General features: G+C 36.1%; 1 protein-coding gene across 2 annotated transcripts in view; it reads left to right on the top strand.

Annotated features, from left to right (window-relative positions):
• The window catches only part of LOC150108059 (cystathionine gamma-lyase-like), a 228190-nt gene that overhangs the window by 191487 nt on the left and 24173 nt on the right, over positions 1 to 12530 (top strand). For both annotated transcript variants that reach the window (XM_090415555.1, XM_090415556.1), the window contains exons 8-9: positions 1246 to 1398; positions 12328 to 12502. In XM_090415555.1, coding sequence (XP_090271681.1) covers positions 1246 to 1398; positions 12328 to 12502 — 328 coding nt within the window. The remainder of the gene's footprint in view (positions 1 to 1245; positions 1399 to 12327; positions 12503 to 12530) is intronic.

Below are 12530 nucleotides of genomic sequence, written 5' to 3'. Positions count from 1 at the left end.
CTTTCAAATTAATCACTCTAGACATCTAGAATATCTTTGGTTTTCATGTCTCCTTATCATCTCTGATTCCTTTTATTGTAGTACTCATTCTTTCAGTTCCAAACTTTTTCAATTGCCTATAGAATATTTTGCCCCCTTTAAATATATTATGTTCTTACTAAAGTCTTCCCATTACTGTTGTCAGCTGACTGCTTCACTTTCTTACAACTTTTCTGTGTATTCTCTCAGAACACATGCCTAGAACTTTCTATGCTTGCAGACAATCTTGCCAGATTACTTTCTGGCTCAATTAGTCAATGCTTTCTTCAGGATCTGACAAAGAATTTCCAAGGTTTGGTTCTTGTTTTCAAACTCTTTCATTTTTTCTTGAAGAATATTTGTGTATTTTAGTCTATGGTTCACCTCTGAAAGCTGCTCTGCTTTGATTCGTTTTGAAACTTTCTTACACACTTTTCTTTTCAATATGATATTCAGTTTGATCCTACTCAAAACTAAATATTGATGACTTCCTATTTTAAATCCCCCATATATTCTCGTGTCCTGAACCATCATGAAGATATTGCTATCAACAATTACATAGTTGACTATGTTATTAATAGATTCCATCTGTGGCTACCATAAGCACAGATAAGTCTCATTTATGCTTATGGTAGCCACAGTTTCCGATTCTGATTTGCTCACATCTGTCTACTTGATATTGCCCACCATTAAAGCATATTATCCTTATTTAGTTAGGTGAATAGTATGGCTTCTCTTTCTTTTTCCATTATTGTTATTGCCTGACTATATCATTTTGTATTTGTTGTTTAGACGAATCTCACTGTTTTTACCTTCTCTGTTTGAGTTTCACTTATTGTGTCAAGCTGGCACGTATCCATTCTTCTGCTAGTTTCATTTCTTTTCCTGTGATGCTTCTTATGTTGATAGCATCAAACTTGAACTCTGCCAATGTTTAGTTTGAGGTTTGAGTTTACCTGTAAAGGAAATGAAAAATCCAAGTTTCTAGGAGGTAAAAAAAACCCCTAGCTACTTCCTTATGAGATCAGGCAACTTACCTTCAGTTGAAAAAAGTCTATGTAAAAATTCCTCTCATCATGAGACTCAAATTCAAGTCTTTACCTTTAAAAGGCATGATGGCTCCCTCATTCTTTCAGTTCTAGTATGGAGGCAGTAATATGAACAAGTTTTTTCTGGAACAAATATTCTTTTCTTTTAATATACAAATGTATGCTGATTTAATTTTAGATTATGGAGCAGTTCCTTCACCATTCGACTGTTTTCTTGTACACCGTGGACTGAAGACTCTTGCTCTACGCATGAAGAAACATATGAAAAATGCTTTAGTTGTGGCACATTTCTTAGAAAATCATCCCCGTGTAGAAAGGGTTGTTTACCCAGGTTAGTATTCAGTTTATTTTATGATTATTATATTAATTAAAGATAGTAGCAGTATATCTTATATACCAAATATGCTTATTTATGTCGTACATGTTCTATGCCATTTTTTCATGTATTTTTATGGCATTTTACAATATAACTGAGTTAAAGCCTGATATAAAATTAGGACTTTTAAAAAATTTGCAGATCATTCTATGATGTCTGATTGTTAATGCAGTATTTTTTTAATTAAAAAAAAATTCCACATGAAGATTCCTCGCTTCATGTAAAAGATTCCTCACGATGACAAAAGGAATCTTTATATGTTCATAATTAATGGAATGAAAAACAGCACAAAGAAATAATTAAGCAAAGGTTTAATACTTTCAATATTATCTCTGTCACAGAGATATCTGGGATACAATAAAAAATAAAATTGTAATAAATTGTAATAACATAACACAAAAGCACAAAACAATAAATGGTAGACTAGGAGCCTAAAGTCCTAAGAGGAGACATCTTCTATCAGCACTGGTAGCTAGACTTAGCTGTTGGGTCAGAGTTTTTAAGAATTAATGTTTTCCAAATCATGAGAAGTTTAATGCAATCATATTTATTTAGATTAGGTTGGTTATTTTAAATTTGCTGCTCATTCCAAAAAAGTCTTTCATGTATTTGCTGCAATGAAGCATAGCGATTTTACCTTTTGATTCTGTGCAATGTATACAAGGTGTCGTCAACTAGACCTGATTGACCACAATTGTGGATGCATTTTTTGTGTTCATCAAGGTGGATGTTAGCATATTTTCAAGTTTTTCCATAATATGAAAAGTTATATAGTTGTATAAACAAGAACCTTGTACACACCTGAAAGAGAGGGAATTGATCTTTAGGAGAGTAGATAAGGGTAACTAGCTTCATGTGGTGTTTAAATCTTTGTGCAGATGTTTTCAGCTGAAGGTGAGTTAATCATGCTCATATGTAGATAACAGGTTTTTTGTTCCAGAAACCCTAGTTTTTCATCTTTCAAAACAAATTGGTGAGAGAACATATGCAGTTAATAGATAAACATACTGTGTGCTGAGAGTTGTAGATGATGGTAGATCAGAAACTGTGGACAGCGGATATGTAGTATTTAGTGTAGCATATCATAGAGTGGTCTCCTGCAGTGAGTACTGAGACTCCATGGAGATGTTGTGATAATAATAATACCTTAGTAACACTGGTGCAAGCAATTTGTCTAACAGCACTGAATTTGGCCTTTCTTATGAGTCAAGGGAATTATTAAAAAAAAAAAAAATGCATTTCTATGCCTAACTGATCCTACTATTAACTTTATGGACTTCATTTGAATGAATGACTCATGTAACTCTCTAAAAGTGATGTTATTAATTATCACACCAATTTCATACTTGAATTTGTACAGTAAATTTTTCTGAGACTTGTTACATAATTATAGTACATATATTTTTGAATCATTTATGCACTTTTTTTTGAAAAAAAATGTAGGATCCACATTTTTATACTAAAATAAAGCAACTGAAAATTTGTTTTCTTCTTATGAAACTAAAGGTTTTTAAATGAAATAGCTAAATATTATATTGGCTTGGGGATTTTCTTATCTTTAATACAATATATTTGATTATGTTTGTATATTTAATACAATATACAAACTCTCGGGGGGGGGGGGGGGGGCTAGAGTGCTTCTTAGCAAAAAGCTGGTGAAAGTTATTGCTGAAAAGATAAGTTTTATTTTTATAGTAAAGTAGTGATTTGGATTTGGATTTTGGTATTTTGTTTATTTTTCATAGCTTAGCATAACTGAGTGACTGTGGAGATTTGTGTGTTTGAAACATGCTTTTATTTTTATTATTTTTGAAGCTTGTGATGAACGATGACAAAATGGCAGTACAAACAAGATTGGGTAATAAGGCATCATGAAAATCAAACATAATTAATAGCATGGACTTTTCAAGGATGGTATATTGTCATGACTGCAACATGCATATGTGCAGGAATCTGAAGAGTGTGTTTGTGCAAAGATTGAACAGGAGATCAGAAAGAGAGAGAGAGAGAGAGAGAGAGTATGAGTTGTCGGTAAATGTGAAACTTGATGATGGAATGAAAAAATGCATAATTGCAGGAGCAAATGAGCATATGAATCATAGAACAGAAGCAATTGCAGGAGTAAATGATTATATACATCCTGGAATGGAAGTGAGCAGAACTACAGAAGCAAAAGAAAGTATAGCTGAAGAAACAAAACTGACTGACACTGTGGATGTGAAGGAACATTAGAATGAGGAAACAAAAGAAATAAATGATAAACTGACAAATAGTGTAATTGCCAGGATGCAAGACTTGAAAAATGAGTTGATCAGAATGAGAGGTGAAATGAAAAATATGCGTAGTTAGATGAGAAGTTTGGTGAATAAGAATGGATGAATACAAAAGCTAGATTGAAGAAAGCAGAAAAAAAGAGGTGACAAATGACTCGAGAATAGTGACATATGTAGATTCCGTTATCAGAAGTGTGGTAAAGGAGAGATTCCATAAGGTGTGTTTTCCAGGAGGAAGAATTAGCAGGATAATTGATGCGCCAAATAAGAGAAGCAGAATAGCAAGCAATCTGGTGGTTGTTGGAACAAATGAATAGTAAATAGCTTGCAAGAATGAATATCAGTAGATTGTTGAGGAGAGTAAAAGATAACAGTGTGGATGGAAAGGGGGGGGGGTTGGTGTGTTGCCTAGATATGCTAGTGATAAGTTGAGACAAAAAGCAAGGATCATGAATGGTATGTTGGCTGGGCTATGTGAGAAGAAGGGAGTGAAGTTTGTGAATATGTAGGATGCAGTTGAAGGAAAGATGGAAATGTACAAAAGTGATGTGGGTTGCATTTGAATGGGTTTGGTGTGAGTCAGTTAGAGAGACTATTGCTGCAAGGAGGAACAAGTGACGTGAGCAAGAGAATGGAAGAAGTAAAAGTGAAGCAAGAGATCAGGAGAGTGGAACTGGTAAGACTGAAGTTATTGTAAATGAGAATAGTAGTACTGTGAGTGATAATGATAGACTGAGAATGCAAGATGTACAGAGAAATGGGAAGAGTCATGATGGACAGGGAGACACAATATAAGGAGAGTGAATGTGTGTGTATGTGGGAATGAGTTGGCCTGGGACGTATAGAATGTAGTTGAGTCTGAAGGGATGGATAGGTTAAGTTATGAAAAAGGCATTTGGTAATGGTTAGGTGAAGGAAACTACAACCCACAAGTGGCATGGGCAGGACTGGCTATACAGATAAAAGTGAAATTATGTGTTTATTTACAAACGCCAGGAGCATCAGAAATAAGGGAGATGAAATGGTTTCACTGATTGAGTTTGCCTGCCCAAAAATTGTTGGAATAAGCAAAATATGGTTGGATAAGGATGACTATTATTATTATTATTATTAGCATCCAATCTCCATGGAGTCATTGACTCATTGTGGAGGTAAACACACAATGCTCATCCAACCATCCCTTAAAATGATTCGATGTGTCTTCTTTCACATCACAGTCAGGCAATGCATTCCACTCACCAACTACTCTCCATGCAAAGAACCTGCTCCTCGCTCCTCTGCTCACACTCTCTTTATACAGATTCCAGCAATGGCCTCTTGTTCTACACCTCTCATTCTATGAAAAATTTCTTCCATTGAAACCTGATAACAACACTCCTGACTATGTCTCGATCATATCATCCCTCTTCCTCCTATTCACGAGACTTTACAGTTTACATTCTCTCAATCTGTCTCATACTCCACCTTCCAAAGACCACTGACAACCTTCATGAATCTTCTCTGGACTCTTTCCAACATATCATCATCACCATGAAACCTGGAAACCAGATCTGTACAACTAGATGACATCATAACCTCTTTATTTCTGCATGTCAAGGTCCTCCAGCTCATTGCCATTATCTGATGTGACGTCTTCACAACTTGTGCAATGTTTCCCCTGAATTTCAGGTCCTTGTCCATCATTATTCCTAGATCTCTCATCTCCTCTACCTCCTTTAAAGTTTCCCCATCAAGTGCATCCCATCACTGCTGACCAAATTTCAAAACCTTACACTTTGCAACATTAAGCTGATAGTTCTGCTTACCTTCCCATTCATGCAATCTATTCAAGTCCTCCCAAGGCCATAACATCTGCTTGACTCTGCATTTCTCTCCAGTTTTGCATTATCTGCAAACAGTTGCATATCACTAGTTAAACCCGTCCCAATATCATTAATATACAAATTGAACAACAATGATCCCAAAACTGATCCTTTCATTACACCACTAGTGACCTTCCTCTTATGGGATTCTGCACCCCCATATACAACTTTCTGATACCTGTCTGACAGCCAGTCACTGATCCAACTCATGTCTTTTATCCTATCCCATATGTTTCAATTTATTTAATAGTTTGTCATGTGAGAGCACTGTATATGCATCACCCCTGTCCAAGGTATTTGCCACCTTGCTATAGTACATAAGGAAGTTAGTAAAACATCATCTCCTTCTTATAAGCCTATGCTGACAACCACAAAGAGTACTGCTGTTATCAATATATTTCTGTATCCTACTTCTCACCAATTTCTCTACTACCTTTACACAACTTTAGATATACAGATTGGCAGGGGCAGCTCGTGCATAGGCACTGCAGAACTGCAGCACCCCCAATTCTTCTCGATATATAAATATATTTATTAATTTATTTATATTTGCTTGTAATATTTAATTTTATCATCAACAATCCTATACAATTCTCTTATTTTATGTAAAAAATAATAAAAATCCATCTTGTAGCACTTAGGAGGGCGAAGGATGCTAGCAGCACTGTGTTTACCACAGTGTAATATTGCTACGCATGCAAGCATATGCAAGTCATAGTGAGGTGTGAGCTATTAGTGTAATGCGGCACTGTCCGTCGCGCAGTTCCACTGTTGTTTATATGCAGTTTGCGCCAGTAGTAGAGTGTTTGTAGTGCTTATCATGTTTACTCCGTCTCTTTAAATATTTGGACATTACGATTAAAGACATAACATTTGTTATAGTTTTTATTTTAGAACATTATTGGGGTTATTGATAATTATGACCTTAGAAATTTTAAGTAATTTTGAATTATACTAAACTGCATAATTTTATCGATAATAAACAATTTTTTCATGAAACAAAACAAGAACAATATATTTTATTTTAAAGTAATTTTGAATTATATAAAACTGTATAATTTTATCGATAATAAACAATATTTTTTCATGTTTAATTTTTTTTTAATTTTTACCATAATTTTGATATTTTATCCAAATACATATACACTGTACTTACTGTGTGTATGTATATTTTGAAAGTTGCAGCACCCTCACGATTTCACGCCATGAGCCACCACTGCAGATTGGCCTATAATTTGAAGCTACAACCTTATCACTACCTTTATGCAGTGGAACAATTTTACCCTCCTTCCACTCCCTTGAAACCTGTGCTGTTGTAAGACTCTTATTAAACAAGCATGCCAATGCTACTGCCAATTCCCTGGAACATTTCCTTAAGATGCATGGTGATATGTCATCAAATCCTATCCCCCTTATTGAAATCAAATACCTCCTGCTCACTCACAATTAAGCCATCCTCTCCTACGTCCTCTACACTTAAGTTCCTCATGATTCCACCCTGATGAGGATGAAACCCCCTTATAAATTGATCACTGAATATCTCAATAATGTCTTCTTCAGCAGTTATCATTGTACCATTTTCAGCAATTACCATTATCTTATCATGATCATTCTTCCTTGTCCTGAAGGAGGAGTGTCACTAGTGATGTGCCACAGGGGTCTGTACTGGGACCATTACTGTTCAATTTGTATATTAATAATATTGGGACATGTTGAACTTGTGATATGAAGTTGTTTGCAGATGATGCAAAATTGGGGATAACAATGCAGAGTCAAGCAAGTGTTATGACCTTACAGTACGACTTGAATAGATTATATGAATGGTCAGGTAAGTGGAACTATCAGTTCATTGTTGCAAAGTATAAGGTTTCCAAACTTGGTTAGCAGTGATGGGATGAAAAGTATATACTTGGTAGGGAAACTTTAAAGGAGGAGGAGATGAGAGACCTGGGAGTGATAGTGGACAAGGACCTGATATTCATGAGCCACATAGCACAAGTTGTGAAGTCATCACATCAGATAATGAAAATGATGCAGACCCTGATGCAGAAATAAAGAGGTTATGATTCCATTGTATAAACCCTTGATTAGGCCTCATATGATTATTGTGCATAGATTTGTCACCAGGTTGTCATGGTGATGAAGATATGTTAGAAAGAGTCCAGAGAAGATTTGCAGAGGTAGTCTTTGAAATGTGGAGTATGAGTCCAGATTGAAAGAATGTAAATTGCAAAACATTATGAATAGGAGGAAGGGGGATATGACTGAGACATATAAGTTAGTGAGGAATGTTATCAGATTAACATGGAAGAGATTTTTCCTAGAATGGGAGAGGGGGGGGGTAGAACAAGAGACCATCGCTGGAATCTGTATAAGAAGGATGTGAACAGAGGAGTGAGGAGAAGGTTCTTTGCATGGAGAGTGATTGGTGAGTGGAATGCATTGCCTGAGTGTGTTGTGAATGTAGACACATTGAATCAGTTTAAGGCATGGTTAGGTGACCTTTGTGTGTATCTCCCATGATGAATCTCTGCCTCCATGATCAATGATGAGAGCAATCATGCAGTTTTGATTTGGGAGGAGAAAAGACATTATTATTATTATTATTATTATTATTATTATTATTATTCAGGCCTCCATGGAGTCAAAAGACTCATCGTGGGAGGTCCTTCCTAAGAACATAAAGTCTGTCAAGACTCATCGAGGGGAGGTTCCCCCCTAAGAAACACAAAGTCTATCATACCACTCCTTAAACTCATTGACTGTTCTCGCCCTCACCACTCTATCAGGCAATGCATTCCACGGTTCAACCACCCTCCATGCAAAGAAACCACTCCTCACCCTCTTGCTCACAGTTTCCTTTCGTAACTTCCAGGGATGGCCTCTTGTCATCACTCCTTCCTGCTGTTCAACCAAGTGAAAGAACTCCCCAGTGTCAACCCTGTAACCACCTCTCAACAGTTTAAAAGTTTCAATCATATCACCTCTCCTTCTTCTATATGCCAAACTCAGCAGTCCACATTCCCTCAGCCGATTCTCATAACTATCCTTGTACAGTCCTGAGACCATCTTTGTCATCCGTCTTTGTATCTTTTCCACAGTTAATTTATCCCCTTCAAATCCTGGGGACCAAATCTGAGAACAATAATCCAAGTGTGGTCTGATCAGAGACTTATACAACGGAATGATAACCCTCTTATCTCTGCAGGTCAGTGTCTTTCTCATAATTGCAGCAATCCTCTGTGTTACCTTCACCACCTTTGCAATATGTCCCCTAAACTTCAGGTTTCTATCAATCATCAACCCCAGATCTCTTATCTCCCCAACTTCCTCCAGTATAACTCCTCCCATAGAGTATGCAGCATCCCATCGATGTTTCCCAAACCTCAAGACCTTACATTTTGCTGCATTAAACTGACCCCCATTCATTTGCCCATCTATCTAGCTTATTCAAATCCACTTGCAGGGCTACCACATCTGCACTATTACTAATAATCCTTCCCAGCTTCGCATCATCTGCAAACAACTGAATATCCCCTTGCAATCCACTGACAATGTCATTGATATAAAGGTTAAACAATATAGGTCCTAGTACTGAGCCCTGTGGGACCCCACTTGTAACCTTCTGTCTCCTTGAAACTGCTCCACCATACACAACTCTCTGATACCTATCAGACAGCCAATCCTGAATCCAGTTGACCAATCTGACATCCAGACCCATTTGTTGCAACTTAAATATCAGCTTATCATGTGGAACCCTGTCAAATGCCTTTGCTAAGTCTAAGAAAATTGCAGTATATGCCTTTCCCTCATCTAATGTTCTTGTAACTTTATTATAAAAGGCTAGCATATTGCTAAAACAAAGACATGTAAGGGCATGCAAGGGCTTTGATTTAAAAGAGAGATGTGTGACGTCATTATAATAAATTGAGAAAAGAACTTGAAGTGCCTTGGCTGGAGAGACTTTGTGATAGAGGAATTAGTAACCATGAGAAGTGGTCAAAAGTTTTCTGCAAAATGCTATATATGACTGCATCCAGAATTAGGAGAATAAATCCATGGAAGTTACATAAATAGAATAAATCTTTAAATCAAGATCTATATAAAAATAAACTATTGTAGATACATGATTAGGAGAAGAGTGGTGACCAGGCTCAGAGCTGAATAAGAAGTACCAAGAGACAAATGAGGAAAGTGAAATAAGACTATGAAAAGAAGTTAGCCAAACAGGCCAAGGGAAATCCAAGAGATTTTTTATTTTTTACTTTTTGCTATATGGCTGGTAACAGAAAGAAATGTTGTTGTTGTTTTTAACAGAAAGAAATGATTTCTTTTTAACAGTGGACCTCTAGGTCAGATGTTAAAAAAAATAATAATATCTTGATATGTGCAAGCATAATGAAATCTCTTTCTCCCAAAGAACTGAATTTTGCTTCCAAAGCACAAACCTCTTTTTTAGTCTCCTTCTTTCCCTTTCCTGAATTTGTATAATAACTTATTTTGTCTCTTGGAATCTTGCAAACTGCCTTTGCAAAGTCCAGCAGAATCATGATATACATTCACCTTAAAACTCTGCTGTCACCGTGTTGGAAAGTGTGAGAGGACTGCTAAAACAGGATATATTGTTAACAAGGAATTTTTTTGTTCCGTAAGGGATCAAAGTCTACCTGCCTCGAGATGCAAGTTCTAATTAGGCTCTCCAGTACCTTATTGCCTACTCCAGAGATACTAATTCATCTATAATTGATTACATCAGTCCTATTTCCACCTTGTATAATAGAATTATCTTGCTCTCCTTTCACTCATTAATAATTATGCTCATGTTGAGACTTAAGTTAAACCAGGTTAGGGATACTACTAATTCTCTTGCATATTTCTTTAGAACCCTTACTAATATCTTATCCAATTCTACTGCTGTCTTTATATCAGGCTCTTGCATTATATTTAATACTTCTGCCTCACCTACCTTCTAAAGACTTATCGAGTCTGTCTGATATGTATGCCTTACCAAAGTGATTATGAATCAAAAGAAAAAAGAATCAGCTAATACCTTTTTATTCCCATATATATATATAGGGAGTAGGCGAGGCCGTTTTTAGCCCTATCTAACTTTTGGAGATTGAGTGGACAGTTCAATCTCCACTGGTACCCAATCAGAGCTAGCTGGCCCAAGGCTATCACTAATTAACAGGTACGCAGTGAAGAGAGACGTCTCAGCAAGTGCCGCCATCTTGTGGTCCCTAACCCTAACACTCGTATTTAATGTCTGAAAATAATGTGGGTTCTAAGGTTCGATTTTCTTGAATTTATGGGACAAAAAAAACTGACTTTCCGGGAGAAAAAACCTGCTTGCCTGTGCCAGAGATCGACTAACTTGGGAACCGGTCGAAAAAAGGCTTAGAAAAATTTTCTTTTAGTTGCCAACTAGATTCGAAACAAAGTCTTCCTTCGTCCGGTTAAGTGCCGTGGTGTGCAAATGCCACATCCACTGAGCTACACAGGCTCTATTTCATAATTCTGCTATTTCTGTGAATTCATTTTTTCATGTGAATTTTGTTCATTAAGGTTGTTATCCTTCCATGGTCATTGATTTTTGTTACCAGCCATATAGCAAAAAAACTTGGATTTCCCTTGTCCTATTCAGCTAACTTCTTTTCATAGTCTTATTTCACTTTCCTCATTTGTCTCTTGGTACTTCTTATTCAGCTCTGAGCCTGGTCACCACCTCATCTCCTAATACTGGATCTACAATAATTTATTTTTTATAGCTCTTGCTTTAAAGATTTATTCATCTATTTATTTAACTTCCATGGGATTTATTCTCCTAATTCTGGATGCAGTCAGATATAGCATACTAATCACAAAGTCTCTCCAGCCAAGGCACTTCGAGTTCTTTTCTCAATTTATTATAATCACATACTATAATAGTAATGCCACACATCTCTCTTTTAAATCAAGGCACTTACATGGCTTTTCAACTCACAAATCAAAACTGCAGGATTGCTCTCATCATGAGCCTCCAGCTCTCTTGTTTGAGGAAATGGACCTAAAATGGAGAGATTTGGTAAAGTAGACAGAATGATGCAAACTGCAATTGCTTGCTAAAGAAAAATATATGCAGAAAGAAAAGGCAAACTGGGCAGACTAAATTGAATGTAACATACATATTTTTAAAGAAACCCACTCCTGCTGTCACTAACTCCCTGAAGATGAGCCTAGACATTCTGCAAGTTATGCATCTGGTGAACCATCCTCAGACTGCTTTGTTGTAATTACTAACTTTGAAGAATTTATTGTTGATGACCTAGTCTCCTCCAATGAATCTTCCAATTAATAAACAGCAGCACTGGAGAACCATGTTTGCTGCATGTGTTCACAGTTGATTATTTTACCATTAAGTATACCAAAACATGTATATACAGTAATTTTATGTCATAATTTGTACATTGTATTATTTCACTATAAAGAAGATTAAAATTAGTTTTAAAATATAACAAAGCAGACTACACATTTTAGTATTTATCCATGTTCATTGATAATTTATATCCATATGGTTCATGTACAGTGATTTCCAGTTTATGACCTTTTCAACTTATGATGAGATCAAACTAGAACTGGAACAGAATCCCCCCATTTTAAGTCAAGGATTAACTATATTTCTTTACTCTGTTAAAAAGCATACAAAAAAGATTTTATTGGATAAAAAAGTTCATCTGTATCTCAATTAAAAATATATATATATGTTATAGGCCTACCAAGTCATCCACAGTATGAATTAGCATGTCGTCAGTGCTCTGGCTTTAGTGGAATGGTTAGTTTTTATATCAAAGGAGGTTTATCTGAAGCTGAAGAATTTTCTAAACGACTGAAAATTTTTACACTCGCTCCTAGCCTAGGTTCAGCAGAGAGCTTAGTAAGCATATCGTAAGTATGGATAAATCCTATGTTATAT

The sequence above is a fragment of the Typopeltis vanoorti genome, chromosome 3, assembly GCF_054136105.1.
Source record: "Typopeltis vanoorti isolate ZY-2024b chromosome 3, IOZ_Tvanoo_1.0, whole genome shotgun sequence".
NCBI lineage: Eukaryota > Metazoa > Arthropoda > Arachnida > Uropygi > Thelyphonidae > Typopeltis > Typopeltis vanoorti.
Note: the sequence above shows the minus strand (reverse complement) of the source record. Positions and strands in the feature narration are given on the sequence as shown.